The following is a 19024-nucleotide window of genomic DNA, read 5'->3' on the forward strand; positions in this document are numbered from 1 at the left end:
CTATCGATCAAAGAACAACTCGACACAGCTCAATGGTCTTACCAAAGGTCTTCTGAAGAGAATCGATGCGTTTGTTTAAGAGAAATATCCATATTGACAACGCTATTAACGATAATGTCTAACATCCGTTATCCCTCGGCTGCAGGTGAACGAGAGGCTTGTTTTTCTGCTAAATGATGGTGACGAAAGCTCCCACACAGAGGAGGCGGTGTGCTATTGGCTGAAAACGAAAAATGTTTTGTTCGTCACAGGAAATTACGACACGCCTGCGTCATTTGCCCGAAAAACAAGCCTGCAGCTGAGGGTTGAAAGTTGTTTATTGTTTGATTGTGGAATTGTTAAATTCTACCTTTTTTAAAATGTCACGGTCTCGACGTTAAAATAAACTTTAAATACACATTAAAATATACATATTCATAGCTGAATACTGCCGTCTTGTGAATAACCATGTTTTAGTTGTTTATTGCCTTGAGGAATAGAGGAAACGGTAAAGAAAATGTTTTGTTCTTTGAGTTTCATGATATAACATATGGGTCGGGAAGGCAGGGTCGGATCCAAATGCAGCTTTATTTACAGACAGCGTGGTCAAACAAGCAAGGGTCAATAGCCAGCAAACAATATCCGAAGGACCAAAACAAGGGATTATCCAATGACAGGCAAAATCAGATCCTAGGGCGTGGCTTGTTGGTTTTGACTAAATCCTTGGTGTTTCAAGTCTTACAAAACCTTTACCCTAACCTTACTCTAACCATCTAAACTACCTATGATTGTTAAACTTACCAAAAAACACAGTTGCGTGATGACGTCAGACTCGAAACACCAAGGATTTAGTGAGAGCCCATTGGCAACATGTGAGGGTGTAATCAGAGGGGATCTTGGGAAATGGAGTCCAGGATGAAACAGTCAGTGTGGTGTGTGGCGACCTCTGGTGGCAAGGAGCAGATATGTGACACATGAGTTTTTTTATATTGTTTATTCCGAGGTTGGAGAATGTGCTGCCATGATACATTTGGTATTAAAATTATTTTGTTGAAAGCATTATAGCAGATAGTTGTTGGGCCCTTGAGAGCAACCCGTAAAAGATTTTCTGATTGCTGGTACAAAATAACACACACACAGACTGCCATTATATGATTATCTTATTTCAAGACTCTTGGGGGTTAACGGCACATCTGCTCAGATCCCTCTATTGTTCCAAAATGGGTAAGTTCTCCTTACCGATTTTTTTTGTCTTGAGCGCTAAAGGCCAAAGACAGAAAATACTGTACACTGTAGGTTCATCCTAGGGCTAATTTAGACTAGTTTAGCCAAATACAGAATATAACACATTGAAATATAATTTACCTAGTCTTTTCATGAAACAAAGCATGCAAGTGACACCCCACAAGCTCCCAGTTTCCCAGGAGAGTTAAAGGTCTAGTGTGTCATTTTTAAAAGGATCTATTGACAGAAATTCAATATAATGTAAGTAATGATGTCTTCAGAGATGAATAAAGAACTTACATAATGAAGCGTTATGTTTTTATTACCTCAGAATAAGTTATTTCTATCTACATACGCCGCGGGTCCCCTTGCATGGAATTCGCCATGTTGTTTCTACAGTAGCCCTGAACGGACAAAATGCTCTACGAAGAGAGTTTCACAAATACATTATCTCCTGCAAAGAAGCGAAAACGTGACGACATCCTAATCCTCTATCAGGGTCCGTAGTGCTTCAAAAAGGGGGGGGGGTAGAGGGTGCTGTTGGTTGCAATTCACAACCTCACTACTAAATTTCATACACTTGACCTTTAAAGTAGACTTGTGGGACCTACAGTACAGACAGAGGCTGACATTTTTTAAGGAATCCTGCGGATGGGAAACAAAATCACTATTAGTCACGTGACTGGGACGGGACAAGAAAAAATATGATGAACAACAATATGATACCCATCTTTATACACTAATATACCATTTATAGAGATAAACTATATGTTTTCATTTTGTTGAACTCAGTTCTAGTTGCGCTATATCTGTATGCTCTCCTATTTTCTTTGGTGTGGCTGGTTAAGTGAATGACGCGCTCCACACCCGTAACTATGGAGTGATTCTGCGGACTAAATTAGAAAGGAATTGCAAACTGCATTTGCAAATGCGTTTCTATTTGTTCGTGTCAAAATTGTGACATAATTCAAACGCAAATGCAAACCGTTTGCATTTGCATTTACGCGAACGTACAATGTCTGCCAAATTTCAAAAGGAAAAGCAAAGTCTATTTGCAAATGAATTAGCTCTGTCTTACGAGTTACGACCCTGCCATATTTAAATCGCAATAGCAATTCCCCATATGCTATTTCACTTCCTCTGGTGTCGCGTATTAAGCCTGCCAAAACTCAAATGAAATCGCAAATCCCTTTGCATTTGCGTTTCCTCTGACTTGTACAGAAACCTATCAATCAATGGCGGGGGTGGGCTTATTCAACGGGGCGTGTTTGTATCGGGAAGTGACGTCATTCACCGTCGCAGTGGTGGCAGTCAGTCCAACACTAAGGTGACACCGTCAGGGCGACACCGGTTGTGGCTAAAAGGGATTCAGCTACAGCTAAAAGCCAAAATAACAATAATGGAACACACGAGGATCAGATGCAAGTTTCATATAGAGAAAATCTTTACAATGAATCACAATTGCGGCACTTCACAAGTATAATTTAAAGAAGTTCAATGGGCTCGATAAACAGATGAACACAAACAGTGGTCCGGTGATCTCAATGAGCTAACGTTACCAATAAAAGTCATATTGAAGCAGTATTTATGCTGTTTATTCATACAAAGTGAACATGTTTTGTTATGGTTTACAAACACGTATTAATCATGATGCAAAATACGGTCACAGTGTTGTCAAGAAATGTCATGTCCTAGCTTTGACTTCGGAGTACTGTGAAAACGAATACCATAAACAAACGTGTAGAGGAATGTTGCAGAAGGTGATGATTATCCATCCTGCACCGAAGTTTCACATGCTAAGTGATGCCGCTCTGAGCCCAGAGTTACAGCGCGAGTTATTTCCAAACAAAACAAAACTGAAAACTGCACTGTTTTCAACGCCGATTGCGAGTGCAGGGCTGCGTTCAGCCCCGACAAAACGTTTTTTAAATGGAAATGGTGGTGCGGTTGAACCCCTGTTGTGATGACGCAAGAGTTGAACTATGGCAGCAGAGAAGGCCATTCTGTTCTTTTTGAAGAATTTTCGGAGCCTGATGAAATCGGTATAAATACGTGTTTAATACTGCAAAATACATCTCTTCTAATATCTTCAAGCTTAGCTGCAGCGGACACATTTAAACGACTTTACTTGGACCCATTGTGCTAAAGTTGTCTCTTTAACACCGCGTGGGTTATATGCATGTTGCTGCTGATTGGACCGACATTCTTGACACACCCACCAAACAAGAGAAAACATATCTCAAACCCTGTTGCACACCGTTGCAAACCGTTTCCAGGAAACGTGTCTTTCAACCCGGAAACCGTAGCAAAAAGTTGCGCACCGGTTTGAGCTTGAACATGCCCCAGTTGTAACTTCACTCCTCATGTGTTTAGCTGTATCACATGTATCTACTTAAGTTCCAGTCGACGGTGAATGATGTCACTTCCCGATACAAACACGCCCCGTTGAATAAGCCCACCCCCGCCATTGATTGACAGGTTTCTGTACAAGTCAGGGGAAACGCAAATGCAAAGGGATTTGCGATTTCATTTGAGTTTTGGCAGGCTTAATACGCGACACCAGAGGAAGTGAAATAGCATATGGGGAATTGCTATTGCGATTTAAATATGGCAGGGTCGTAACTCGTAAGACAGAGGTAAATCATTTGCAAATAGACTTTGCTTTTCCTTTTGAAATTTGGCAGACATTGTACGTTCGCGTAAATGCAAATGCAAACGGTTTGCATTTGCATTTGAATTATGTCACAATTTTGACACGAACAAATAGAAAACGCATTTGCAATACCTTTTTAATTTAGTCCGCAAAATCATTCCATACGTAACAGTTGGTGGCGGTAATGCACCAAATCCGGATCTGGACCTCGGCTTCGTTCTATCCGGACAGCGAGCCATTTCATATTGTTTAAATTGAGCAGCGCATTTACGTAGCAGAGCTTTACACATCACATGCACTCAGGGACATTTATGTTGATGATCTTGCTAGTAGCTACCATATCCTCTAATATCTTTATTTAGCGCCAAACGCGCTTCATTTTAACTCTTTCCGCTCCACGAGCGCTGCTTCTCCCACCAAAGTCGTGTCGCATAAATACCTGCAGACACCAAGAGCAGGTAAATAACGTTAAATAAACACAACACAGGAGTGGAAGGGAATGGGAGTCATTCTTCCGGGATTGGGACGGGACGGGATTTTTTTGTGGGAGTAGGATGGGAGAGGTTTGAAAATCCACTCCCGTGTCATTCTCTAGTACAGAACCAACTGCAAGAACCCCAACTACTCATACGGTACATTATTCAGAAGATATCATGTTCCCAAAATCACCTGAATGTTTGTTTGCACCATGTCTATAATCAAAGATGCACCATTGACAGTTGTGTTAATGAATTGTTTTATTTTTTAGTAAAATACTTTATTCCTATATTTTTAAAGGCGTCACAGTGTGTACAGTAGCACTTATGGACAAATAAAAGCCATTGCCTCAAAAGGGAAGGAGATTTGACTTTCACTCTAAAAATAAAATAAATAAAAATATTTATATTTCTTTCTGTTTTCCATATTTAGTATATTAATTCCAATTTTGTACTATATAGTATATGAAATGGGAGCTAGACATTGTCTCCAGTATTTTAAATAGAAGGAATGACTGAGACATCTGTGCTTTAGATGACAAATTACAGTGTCTGTGATCAGATTAGAAGACTGTCTGGCTCTTTTTGTAATGAAAGTAAATGAACCACATCACTGAGCAGCCCCCTGCTGCTTTGATCAAAAATAGCACGCACATGTGTCTCAGAGGGGTCACATACACTAGGTAATCGAATAAAAGATATAATCTAATGAAGTCTGAAGTATCCTCCCTCAAACTGTAATGGGAGACAGTAAACACAATTTCACCCACCTTCTTGTTCAAAGCAGAAAAATACCTTTAACAAGAAATAAAGATATTATTTTAATTCTGGATTATTATCAGAGCAAGTTAAATAATAACAGAAATGCATTAAAAAAAAGATGGTTCTAAATGTTACTGTTATTACCCATCAAGAAGCTTAAAAGAATGATATTTTAAAGTGTGATGTATACTGTACGTGTGATTTACACAGGGTTAATAAGTTACTGCTTCAAGGTCTGTCAACGCAGATGGGCTGAGTTCTGCTTTTCTTGATCTGCGAGAGAATTTCAAAACATTTCCTTTTTACAGTGAATAGTAGGCTAACTGAAAGGAAGGCGTTCGTGATAACCAGTGTAGAAAGAATGAGTAAATAGCTACTAGTCAATTCATCTGGAATAGTGTGGTATTAACAGGAGTTATGTTAACATGAGTTGGTGTATGAGCAAAAGCTATTTTTTACATTACTCGAAAAACAAAACTTAAAACTATTTGTCTATTTGCCCGAGCTCACCCTGTTGAAAAAAACAGCATATGCTGGGTTAGGTATGTTTTGATGCTGGTTTGTGCTGGTTTAAGATGGTCATGTGCTGGTTTAAAATGGTCCTGGGCTGGTTTAAGCTGGTGAGGAACCAGCACATGACCATTTTAAACCAGCTAAGGACCAGCATCAAAACATACCTAACCCAGCATATGCTGTTTTTACAACAGGCTCAGTCGTTATTCATCAAACAACAAAAAACCTTTTAAAAAGTTTTGGCTGGGTTAGCACAGTCATTGAAAGCAGCCACTGTGCGTTGATGGGTCATTGCTCATCTCAAACCCCCCTCGAGTTACCCCTGACACATTATTCAACTGGGCGGGACATAGAAGCTGTAGAAATCATCCGGTGCTACTAGTGCAGATGTTGACAGGACACACAGAGTGAAACACAGCATCTTCACACCTTCACGACTGGACTGTTTCTGAAAAACTACGCGCTTCACGTTCAATATGGGGAAAGTTGAAGGCGGAATGAAATGCGTGAAATATCTCCTCTTTGTTTTCAACTTTATGTTCTGGGTAAGCAATGCAATGCAATTACATGTATGCACAACGTTAGACGCTCAAAGCGGTTCACAATGTATTTAATCTTAACGTTTTTATCAGAATGTGTGTTCCGGGGGGCTCGAACCCGTTACTTTTGATTGCTAGCGCACCGCTTTGCTAATTCAGTCATAGGAACAAATGTGTGGCATTTAAGTGAATAGTTCAAGTTTCACGTGCACACTCAAATGCGTAAATTACGCGCAATTATTATTATTTTTTGCCCGCCATGTAAGCGATTATAACGCAAAGCGAAGTGTATGCTGGGACTCGGGGGAAGACTGACAGAGTACTGCTTGTTCAACTTCAATCAGATTTTCCACTAGGAAAAATCCGCCCCTTTTTCCTTCTAGCGTGTGTTTGGAGAGGGACACTCTGGTGCACTGCTGCTTATTTGGGCATTTGCATGAGGCACGGGCTTCCCCCAGGGAAACCCAAAATGTCTTTGGTGATGTTTTACAATAAACGTAATATATATGTCTTCCTCGAGTTGCAGGTACTGTAGACGTAACGCGCAAAGGCGCATGGAGCGTGCGCGCGCAATCAATTTAAAACCTCTGTGCTGCCAGTGATCAGTATAGTATCAGTATTATTCTTTTATATTCGTGATTAACCGGTATATAAAATGTCACAGAAAGTATTTTCGATTTTTCTATGTATCAAATATAGTCAGTATTATGACTATAAATATGGCTATAAATTTGTCTAGTTATGCTAAAATATGGATGACTTTAGAGCATTCAACGTATTGATTTATTGCAAATGCCTGAAATTGTTTTTTCGTATTTTATCCAATAGTTTCAAATAAAAGGGACACGTTTAAGCATTTGCATCATGGTTCAAAAATAAAACACTTAAAATATGTTGTTGTGTTGTTTTTGGAACATTTAACAATTTCATTTCAGCTTCTATTTTCTCATAGTTCACCCAAAAATGAAAATTCTGTCATCATTTAATATTTCGAACCTGAATCAATTTCTTTGTTCTGCTGAACACAAAGGAAGATATTTGGAATAATATCAGTAGCCAAACAGATCTCATCCCCATTTACTGCCATAGTAGGGAAAATAAATACTATGGGAGTCAATGGGGGATGAGATCTGTTTGCTTACTGACATTCTTTCAAATATCTTCCTTTGTGTTCATCAGAACAAAGACATTTATACAGTCTTGGAACAACCTGAGTGTGAGTAAATGATGACAGAATTTTCATTTTAGGGGGAGCTGTCCCTTTAAGCCCTTTAAGTGTCTTTGTTTTACAGTAGCTGTAGCTACATACACTGACACAGACAAGTTTGTTCTGCAGTCATGTGACATGTTTTTATTCTCTGCTAAAATGTTCTATTCCCTAACCCCAGATTTCCAGTAACCATCAGACTGATCTCTTTTTGTTGCACTTTACATTTAATCAAGTGTAAGTGAGAGGCGAGTAATAAAATCCTAGTTTCACGTGATTATAATAACTTTAAGAGCATTTTATGTTAGTTCTTGTCTAATCTGATACATAGTTTCAGTAAATTCTCAGAATACAAAAATATCTGGTGGTGTATATTCCGGCTATGCTTCGCCAAACACAGCCCGTCTTTGATAATTGTAGAGATATAAGCAAACATCTCACGGCATGTGTATATACTCCTACTGTGATATGATGTATGTATAAAGTATAGATTACCAAATACACAGATGACTCAAAGCATTTGCAGTAGCATTCTGTTTCACACAAAACTGTGTGCTCAACCTTCTATTCCCAGTGTAATAAATGTAATTACAGTAGTAAAATAAATAAATAACCAACGAATGGATGTCACTCACTTGGATTTATGATGAGGAATGACATTTTGAAATGTTTACCGATGCATAGTACATGCGATTCAACATGCTATTTTTTAAATAGTAAATAATACAATATGCAGTACACTTATGTGCTACTCCAAAAACCTCCTGGTTGTGGAGGTGCCCTGTGAACGCTCTTCTAATACTTAAAAATAAAAGGAAGTTCTCTTCTAAAACGGGTATATTTTACTTAAAGGAAGCTTCTCTTTGCTCATAACTTTTCCCACCACAGCACCTGCATTGTGCATCAGCGTTGAGGGTGTTTTATTAAAAGCCATAGCGCGACCTCCAAGTCCTGATGCTTTTCCAAGACTTCAAGAAGTCACACACTTTCCTAAACCATTCAGATTAACAGCTCTGGGTTTTGAGTTTTATCTCCATTCATACTTAATCTTCTATTCTCTAATAACACAAGTGTGCATACATGTGAAAGGTCGAGGTCCAAAAACACTGTATTGATATGTGAGAGTAGTGTAGTCTGTATAGAAGTGTACACAATGTAAGTATGGGAGTATCAGGCCAGTTTTAACTTTAGAGACAGTAGAGGAATAGAAAAATGGGTTAAAGGGGTCATATGGCACGAATACATGTTTATCTGTGTCTTTGGTGTGTTATAAGTTGCCCATGCATGTATTAGACACTAAAATTGCAAAAATGAAAGTGTGGGAACAAAAGATGCATTCAATCTAAAAGCGAATGCTCACCTAGACCTGCCTGAAATGCCTCGTGTAACCACACCCCCACAAATCTAAGACAGTTAGTGGTGTGATTTGACTAAGACCACCCAAATGTATACGCAAGTAAGGTGGGTGTACCTGTAAATCTCATTGTATCGTCACTGTCGCAGCCATGTCGGGGAGATGCTGTATGTTTCGTTGCGTAAAAAAAAACTCTTTGTTTGCCCTTCCAAAAGATGTTTTGTTTCTTGTTTATATCTCAAACAAACTCTGTATGATGTATATGGTTGTTTGTTTATAGTCTTTATAACCTCGTATATAAAAGGTAAAACAGTTAGCTATAGTTTTTAACTATTTAACATAATATTTTTTTAATAAAACCTTACCAATTCTTTACATCCTGCTCAAGTCGCGCTGGCAAAGTTGATGTATCGGCTTGATCATCTTCATTTTCCGTATCAGATTCGGGCACGAATTGATATAAGGAAGTACCGATGACATTTTATCACCTGTCAGTACTATTGCTTTGGAACCTGATGTTCCGAATATGGTAAGAGGCGTTACATGAAATGCTTGCAGTATTTGACCAATCACTACGCACTGGTGAACTGGCCAATCATAGCACACCTCGCTTTTCAGAGCCATGAGCTTTGTTAAAAATCTGTGCGTTTCAGAGAGGCGGGGCAAAGAGGAGATACAAGCATGCACGGTATGTGAAAAATAGTGTTTTTGAACCTTAAATCGTGTAGACACATTGCATTACATCTAAAACAAACCATAATATTCATTTTAGCCGTGTCATATGACTCCTTTAAAGATCAATTATTTTGCATGTGGGTGTGTAATCTCCATAATTCTGTCCTGGGATCTTGGATTAACAGCTTCTCTTGAAAATGTTTCTAAAATGTTCTTGCCACCATATGAAAAAATGAATTTGAGTAAAATATGTGACTTCCAGACTTCCCTGCACATGTTCTCTATTTGCTCTGTGTGACACAAAAACCTAAAGAGACCTTCCATCGTAAAACCTCAGAGAGGTTTAGTTCGGACCAGGCAGAGTAGAGCAGACATAACATAAGAAAAACATACAGGGTAATGATCTCTGCCCTATTGATAGCGAAACTAATCCTTAATGTTTTAACATTAATGTTATATAAATGATGGCATATAGCAGGGCTAGTCAACTGGCGCATCTTTACCTGGCCCGCCTTAACATTTCAAATAAGTGGAGAGACTTTATGAATGGTGTGCTTTAAATGCACGTCCTCCTGAGACGCCACATCTTTAAAAGCCCAAAACGCTGCTACATTCAAAATGAAAGTAATTCCCGCGGCTCATAATGTTTTACGTCTTATAAAGCGATTTGATCGGTCAGTCCAAGAAACTTAATGTTATTTACAACGTTATAATCAGCAATGCATTGCACAGCCACAGGCAATCGGTTTGCGCACGCGATAGGTCGTGTTCTAAAACGCGTTTTCTGCCCTTGAAAGTAGGCTAACTGTAGGAAGGGTACACCACGTGAACGGTTGTCTCAGATAAGGGAAAACGGTGTTGTTTTTATTACTGCATTCATTATGAATAATGGCTATATTTACGAAAACAGCTGTTCATCTCCCCCAGAGCTCGCACTATACAAAGGCTCTGCCCTATAAGTGCGCGGGGCACATGAATGCGATCGGAAATCACCCGAAGATGTGATAATAGCGTTCAGTTTCTTGCACAGATCAATTGACTCGCTTTATAAGACGCTAATTTAACGTCACAAGGGGCAGGGATTACTTTTGTGTTGAATGTATTTAAGTTTTTTACTTTTATTGATTTAACTTTAATTAATTCAACCAAATATCTTCATAAATATCTGCTTGAAAAAACAATGCCACCCACATCTCGATGTACTGGAGGACTGTGGGTGAGTAAATTAGTAGCAATTTTTGGGTAAAGTAACACATTAAGGAATATAAAATACAATTAAAAAGACAATATCCCTTTTAATTTAATATCATGAAAAGGCACAAATACTGGATTCAATATTGTGTGCATGTTTTAATCATGGCCTATAAGTAACAGCAACAAAAACAGTATAAAAGGAACGAAACGCAACAAATAACAGAAAAACAAAATAACAGAAGAAATGAGAATATGGTAAAAAACTGGCCCGCATCCTATTTATACTTTTGGAATCTGGCAGTGTTTATTGACTCTGGCAATATATAGTCTTTATAACTCTGGCAAATTACTTTAATGTTAAACTGAGGGACATGGTTTTAGCAATCAATAGCGTACCACAGATGTTGTCAATAAGGTTTAACATTCCTTTAACACTGCTCTAATGTTGAAGATACACAATATGCTGGACATAAAGATCATTTAAATTTGATATGTTAACTGTGAAACAATAAACCCATTTCCTGAAATAAGTATGCTTTAAAAAAAATCAAACAGCCAGTTTCCAGTTATATGTGAATCACTGTCTATATATATAAAACACCCTTTAAATCAAACATTATATGGTCACACTTCAGTGTAGCTATTAACAAACCATTAACTACAGCTGTTTCCTCAATAAACTCTTCATTTGTTGCTTATTAATAGTTAGTAAGGTAGTTGTTAGGTTTAGGTATTGGGTAGGATTAGGCATGTAGAGTATGATCATGCAGAATATGTGCTTTTTGAGTACTAATAAATGGCCAATATGCCAATAATAGGCATGCTTATAACAACTAGTCAATAGTGAGAATTGCCCCCTATACTGAAGTGTTACCCATTATTTTGATTTATTAAATATTTATTAATATACAATATTTCCAGTCTTTAAATGCCTGTCGAAAGTGATCCGTGTTCTCAAGATACATGTTGAATGGAATATCCTCATAAATTATTAATATCGAATTGTCAGGGGCACAGAAAGAAATAAGTGTATGAGGTCAGAAACAAACAGAAGATGTGAACGTGCTCCAAAGACATTTTAAATGTTTTATTCTTTCCTAAATCCATCATTTGGCAACCAGCTAGATTCAGTAGTCTCATGTAATGCTATTTGTTTTTTAGAATTTTGTCATTTTTGGTTCATTCGTGACTTTTGAGTTTTGTACCATTATTTATCAATGGAATTTGTTACAAATGATTCACAGCCACTGATAGTGTTTCTGTTTTAACATCCTGTGTATGTTGTGCTGTGGATGCAGCAAAATCGCTAACAAAAATGGCCGGAAACACGCCTACAAACTTCACTCGCTGCTGCCCGCTATTTGGGAATAACCCACTCAAATTTGGTATCTATGTAAAGCTTAGAATTTCAGCTTTTAGGTTCATCTACTCTCCACCACGTCATCACAGCGGTTAGCCAATAGAGAGCATTAAAGGGGTGGTGCAACAGTGTGTCATGCATTCTGACTTCTTTACAATGTTAAACGTACTGTCTTCTCATGCTTAACATGGTCAACTTGTCAAAAAACGAGTTGGGCGTATTACGTAGTATTTCTGTGCTCGATACACTCCCCCAGCGATCGTACAGGTTTCGGAAAGTTTTTTTCGAACATATAAAACTGTTTCGTAACAATTTTTCTTAGTCCCTTATTGGACAATTCTCCCGGAAAAGCACGCGGCACGCCCATGCGGCAGCCAGGAGAGCAGGAGAAGGAGTATGCGCAGACGTCACTTTCACTTGTGTGCAGGAGCGAGAGAGAGAGAGAGAGCATATGTTCACGAAGTTCAGGTGTTTGTTTGTTCACTGCATTTGGGTGATGATTGTTGGATATATGTTGCATAAACGGTGGATATATCGCTGGATTTATAGATCGTTTGAAACTGATATATGGAGCCGTCCCAGCGGTAAAAGATGCCAGACATGAACCGCATGCGGTGAGTGAAACTGATGTCTGTGTTTTGATGTCACGCGCCGTATGCTTTCGGAAATAATCGTACAGCTGTGTCTATCTTTTATAAATGTGATCAAACTAAATACTCTTCGAAGATACGAAGTATGCAATACTACTCTATAGGTACTCAAGATTAATATGAGATAGGTCCTGTAGCTCAGTGGTAAGAGCATGGCGTTAACAACGCCAAGGTCGTGGGTTCAATCCCAGGGGATTGCACATACTTAGAAACAAATGTATAGGATAATGTAATGTAAGTCGCTTTGGATAAAAGCATCTGCCAAATGCTTAAATGTACATGTAACAGCTTCAAAGGTGATTTTCTCAATATTTTGATTTCTTTTTTAAATATTTTTATCTCGACCAAATATTGTGTTATCCTAATAAACCATTTACTGTATCAATGGAAAGCTTATTTATTCAGCTTTCAGGTGATGTATAAATCTCAATTTCGAAAAATTGACCCATAAGACTGGTTTTGTTGTCCAGGGTCACATATTTTAAAACATATCGGTGCCCCCGCTTATAATTCACTCCCTGGACTCCATCATGGGCAATAATATACACAATAACCACTACACAGAACATACGCGACACGTTACATATGAAAGTTAAGTTTAGTTTCGGACTGTGTGTAGCACCTGATGCTCACATCCTTCAGAAGAGTCCCATTCATTAAGAAGAAGAATTTAAAGAGATTTAAGAAAGAGTTTGACTCAGGTCACATCAGTCATTTATTCTGACTGTACTACAGATTTCATCTAAATGGCACTTTAGAAGAGGAAGTGGGCACATTATGTACAGTATGATAATGCTTCTGTAATTCATGCTAACAGGCGTGGCTCTGCGGCAAACACCATTAATGCCATGAATTACTATCTTATTTCCGCAGGGATATTCGCGGATGTAAAATGTGAAATATCATGTTCTTAATTAGTACTTTTATCTTCCTTTTTGTTATTATAAAGCAAACCCTGACAAATTCAAGCAAATCCTCCCTCTGGTGACTTCTCTAAAAAAAAAGTTCTTTATAAAATTTGTAAAAGAGCAAGGTTTTGGAATTCGAATTAGAGAGTTGGTTAGGTTATAGTATTCATAACTAGCTGTGTATAAAAAATATCTTGTGTTGCTGCTTGTGTGTGTTAAATCCTGCCGATTGACAGTCCAACTGACTCAGGTTGGCAAAACTAGACATTGAGAGGGTTTGCTGAATCAGACTTTAGATATCAGCCTGTTGTAATATAAGGCTGTGTAATCAGTTACACAAAGCAGAAACAGCAGGTGGTAGGAAATAGTGCAGTGTGTATGAACGTCCCATGATACTCTCTGACCACACCCCTGAGCGTTAGACAATAGACATCTCTCTGTATTCTCTTTCTCTTACAATAAATCATACACTCTAATCCCCTGACATAAAACCATATGTCCTAATAACGTTGTGAAGACGTTTATATTATTTATATATTAATTATATTATTATTCATGTTTAACCTTTATATTTAAGATTTCCTTAAAAAATGTAATGGTCTATAGCTACTATGGTCTAAAACACTATGCAATACTATTGTATTTTCTGGCTAGGAACTGAGATCTTAACACAATGTTAATTCATATCATACAATTTAATGCAAAGTCACCACATTGTAAAAGAGTTACTTGGTTATTGTTTGATCTGCAATATGTTCTTTCCCAGTGAGAATGTTTTTGTTAAAACACCTGATTCAACTCGACAGCCCCCACTCCTAATGTTGATTAGTCTTCCCAATTAACACACTAACAATGAATTAAATCAGGTGTATAAGGAAAACATTTTGAGAGGGGAAGCGCAAAGACAGGACTTGGAGAACGCTTTTCCCAAAGTGCCCTTTTTGATGCCCAAAGTCACAAACGGACTATGCATTTAACTTTTTGCCAGAATTTACTATTAGCCAGAATACAGCAGAACTTGAGTAACTCAAAAAACATGGTTAAGCATAGGGGGAGTTTCACTTTCTTGCTTGGGGGGGTTGTTCTGTCGAATTGTCCTACCTTGTCAGATTTTCCTACCGCAGTGCAAAAATGTAACCATTTAAACTAAACCACATTGACAAAATAAACAGATAGGATGATTTTACAGTGCAAAATACCCTGTCAGATTGTCCTGCCAGTTTAAAATAAACACCTAGAATGAGTTTACAGCGCAAAAAAATTATTTTATAAAATTTCAGGACAGGAGCACCTTTTTTTCTCTCCTCATTGCGGAAACAGGAACATACAAATAATAACAGTACAAATGAATAAGTAAAGAAAAAAAAGGCATAGCTCACATTCTGTTCGAATAAGGATATTACAAAGAACCAAGGGGATTGAAGAGTGTATTATAATATTTTTATTTGAGGAAATCGCTTGGGGGGGCACCTACTGCGGAGCTGTGGCACTGGATTACGTCACACGCTAATTAACATATTTGTGACTACATCGCGTAGTTTTGAAGTTGCAATTTTTCCTTTCTGAACATTCTGTATTTTAATACAGCTTATTATCAAAGCCATGCTCATTTACATATTTTATGTTTCTGATGTCATTTCTGATTTATAACCAAGACATTGTCTAACAAAACCATCACATACACCTTAAAGAGTGGATATTTTTGCTATATTCACACAGCGCATGCACAGCCATAACATGTAATCTGGGTAACCATATGCTTATTAACAGGCAAACTGTGTTCATGTTTATACAGTATAGCCAAACAGTTGATAACAGTGGCATGTTTTGCAAACGCCTTTTGCACTCATTCATTTACAAGTCACCTGTCATTCGGTGCACTGAATGTGCTGCTTCTCCCTGCCGCTTACTGCTCAGAGTAGACGCCGAGAAAGATGATCCCTGCGCCGGGAAAGCTAGACCTCGCAGGGCAGTACTGATGACATTTTCCCACTGAATGAAAGCTAAGGTTTATCCAAAAATATGCTAGACTTCAAAAACAAGTGTGCGCGTCAGGAGGACAGAGAAAGAGTGCGCAGGAATAAAAGGTGAAAGGGACTTTCTTTGCTTTATTGCATTCCTCTTTTACATGCGGTAACTTTATTGGTAGTTCATTGGTAATGAACATGCTTTATTCCCATTTGTAAAAAATAATTCATTATTATTAAGTAGTTTTAAAAATAGTTTTGTGGTGAGATCTGGTCTAGTGTATGGCACAGCATTGTTACATGATGTTTAAGGAAAATGTCCATTAATTTTACTATTTGTGTCTTGTGTTTTGAATATATGTTCCCCTGCATTTCAGACATTTTGCCTAAGCACATTTATTTTGCATATTGCGACTTGAATCTGGCTTATTTAATTGTTTATTTTTATTTATTATAAAGGTATATTCTGTTGTAAACTAATTCTGTAAATTAATGTTTGATTGTTTTTTGGTGCATCAATGTTGCGCTGCACTTTACGCCTTTGGCTACCCTTGTTAACCACCTGGTGTCGTGCCAACATGCAGGTGCGCACACACCCGTGCGTGCATGTATTTCGCGACTATCAGTCGACTATAGACAAGACGTGACAATTCTAATTCGACTATGTAAATCCTTAGTCGAGGACACCCCTACTTTAAACATTTAATGCTATACAAAATGCTAAAAATCAATGACGAGAAACATGAATTATTTTCTTTTTCATTCATAGCTGAGACAAAATTATAATTGGCTCAAGTTTGTGCCCCATTGCCCCCTTCAAACTCCGCCTATGCTTTTGAGCTTGAAAAAAACTTTCCTCAGTTTTTTCAAAGAGTTTGAATAGACTTTCTATTTTTCTAGTCTCAAAATGTCTCTTTATAAAATGTTCAGTGCTTTTCCATCCTTTGTTTTCAACATATAATTGGTGTTTTAGCATTTACGAAAAGTTCTTTAGAAAATAAACATATAACATGTGAGAGGAGTTTTTATAGTGTGCTGTCAGCTGGCCACTTGGAGCCTTCAAACATCAAATAAGTGTCTGGTGCTTTAATCATTGTCTGTTTATTTCTTACCACAAATTAAACTCTTTGTTTCAGATATAGAATTGACATAAAAAATGTGCTTTGATTTGGTCTGTTACGACATAAAACTTCCAATAAACTTCTTTCCATACATGTAAAATAACTAAAGAAAGTCAAAAGTGACCCGTCAGAGAATTTTAAGACTGGAAACTGGCCTCAACTCTCAAATCTGCCTCTCATTAGTTATCTGGCATACAAGAGAGTTGCTTCATTTTCCAGTATTTACTTTATCCTTTTGTTTATTAGTCTCGCATTATTATGGTATTTATATTTAAAACCAACTCAATTTGTATTTTTTATATATTTAGTGACATAATATTATTTGTATACCATTTATATTCTGCAAATTATAACAGTTTTTACAAAATAAAACTATTTAATGACACCTGGTGGGCAATTCCAGTGTTATGGATGTGACATTTTTAGTCAAAACTTGTAATAAATGTATTTATTGCCAAAATATTGAACCATCTGTTTATATTTTACTAAACCCCTGATGATATAGTCCAGACATCAGAAAAATGCAAGTCTACACGACAAGTTTTTCGACATGTTTTCTATTGAAAATTAACGTGTTATTATGGATGTGACAGAAAGGACGCATGGTTTTGATTGATTTTGGTTTTGACATACTTCGTAGGATTTCTGTGAATTAAATTGTACAAACTTGAAGCAATAATACCCAACAAATGGAGAAGGAATGACTCTTCATAGAAAATAAAATAGTTACTACATTTTCATGTGCCCGTTTTTGAGGAATATGGACCATTATGGATGTGACAATTCACTTACCTGACTATGGAAAACTCTGCATTATAAACCAGAAAAGTGAGAGAGACGCCGCATGGGCATTTAAACAACTAAACATTGACATTTGGCCAATATATTTTAGTATGGTGAAAACCTTATCTTATAGTTGACATTTGCATGGAATTGCCCTGGTATGATTTCTAAAAACTTGTCAAAAATCCATTTTAAAGACAGGAAACTGGACAGTCATTTCATTTTGGTATTTTTTTTTCAATAAGAAAATTTGTGTAAATATGTTTTCTAGGAATATGAATATCCTTTAAAATATTCTTGCTCAAGACACAATAGTCATGCTGTATTCTGGATTAGACAATAGCAATGAAGCAGTAATTCTATATATGAAGAAAGATTTGTAAATCAGTAGATTTTCAGAGTCGAGTGCTCAAACACACTTATTGTGTTCTTCAGCAGAGCGTGTCACACGCAGACAGTTAATCTTTTGTCCTGGCGGGCAGATAAACCCTGATGCCCAGAGGACACTGATGATGGGGGGGAAGGGAGTCAGGGTGGGGCAGAGCTCTGATGTCAGGCAGGATGATGTTACACTGCAGTGGGGTTACTGAGTGGTTAAGGGGTTATATCTCTTGTTGGGGGGGTGTCATGACAGCTGTTAGAGACAGCAGGCGGTGAGGAAACTCTTGCCGCTCTTGCATCATCCAGGACGTGTAATAGGATTTTTTGTGGCCTTGTAGATGTTTTATGCCCCTCTGACCTGAAACAAATCAGAGTTGTTGTTTTAACACTTAAGTTAATTGAACAATGACGCCCAGCTAATGGATATATTGCCGCCAGTGTTGGCAGGACTCTAACTGAGCGTTCCCACTAGGGATGCTCATTTCGGTTAATTTCCCTAACCGAGAACTGACACTCGTTATCCGAACATTAACCGTTAACTGATAAGATTCTAATAATAAATTGGAATTAAAAAAATACATGCTGCGTCTCATTTCGAAGTCTGTGTTCTCCGGAGGTCGCGTTTGTCCGCCGCATACGCCTTCGCATGCGACATCCGGAGGACGCAGACTTCGAAATGAGACACAGCTACAGTTGACGAGGGTCTGTGACACGTTAAATATACAAACATTTTTTTCACGGATTTATTTTAACATGCAAACAGCAGCATAACGAATACATCAACAACAGCACCTGCATTCACATATTATCACATTTTCACAAACCTGCGGCATTTTGGACAATGGAGAAAAACTAAAATAATATATAAATCCAAAGCATAAAATAAACAGGCAAGAAAAAAAATGAATTGATTAACAAAATATGACAAAACGAAAACACAGAAGAACCGGCAAAGTTTATATCCGTCAGAAAGTTTTTTCATCAAATAAAAATAGCAGGCCAACCTCAATCCAAAGCTTGGAGTTTTTATTTAATAAAGTAACGTTTACGTGTTGTGGTGACAGTTTGGAGCTTGTTGACAATTAGACCCGAGGCAGAAAACACCCTTTCAGATGGCACGGATGTCCCGGGAATGTAACCACCGGTCGTGCCGTTTTCTTCTCCAAAGCGCACGGGCAGCCGATGCTAAGCATCCTTGAGATAAGTTTATGTAAAGGATAAATTGATGGCTAGCACCGAAATTCCCTTGCAGTAGCTCCGCTATTAGCTTTGCTGAGC

The 19024-nt window shown here is 37.8% G+C and overlaps 1 protein-coding gene across 1 annotated transcript in view; it reads left to right on the forward strand.

Annotated features, from left to right (window-relative positions):
• Positions 1 to 5975: 5975 nt before the first annotated feature.
• Positions 5976 to 19024, forward strand: part of tspan2b (tetraspanin 2b) — a 33584-nt gene continuing 20535 nt past the window's right edge. Inside the window, exon 1 of the mRNA XM_057362923.1 lies at positions 5976 to 6152. Within this exon, the coding sequence (XP_057218906.1) occupies positions 6084 to 6152 (69 nt within the window). The 5' untranslated portion in view covers positions 5976 to 6083. The remainder of the gene's footprint in view (positions 6153 to 19024) is intronic.

The sequence above is a fragment of the Triplophysa rosa genome, linkage group LG21, assembly GCF_024868665.1.
Source record: "Triplophysa rosa linkage group LG21, Trosa_1v2, whole genome shotgun sequence".
Taxonomy (NCBI): Eukaryota; Metazoa; Chordata; class Actinopteri; order Cypriniformes; family Nemacheilidae; genus Triplophysa; species Triplophysa rosa.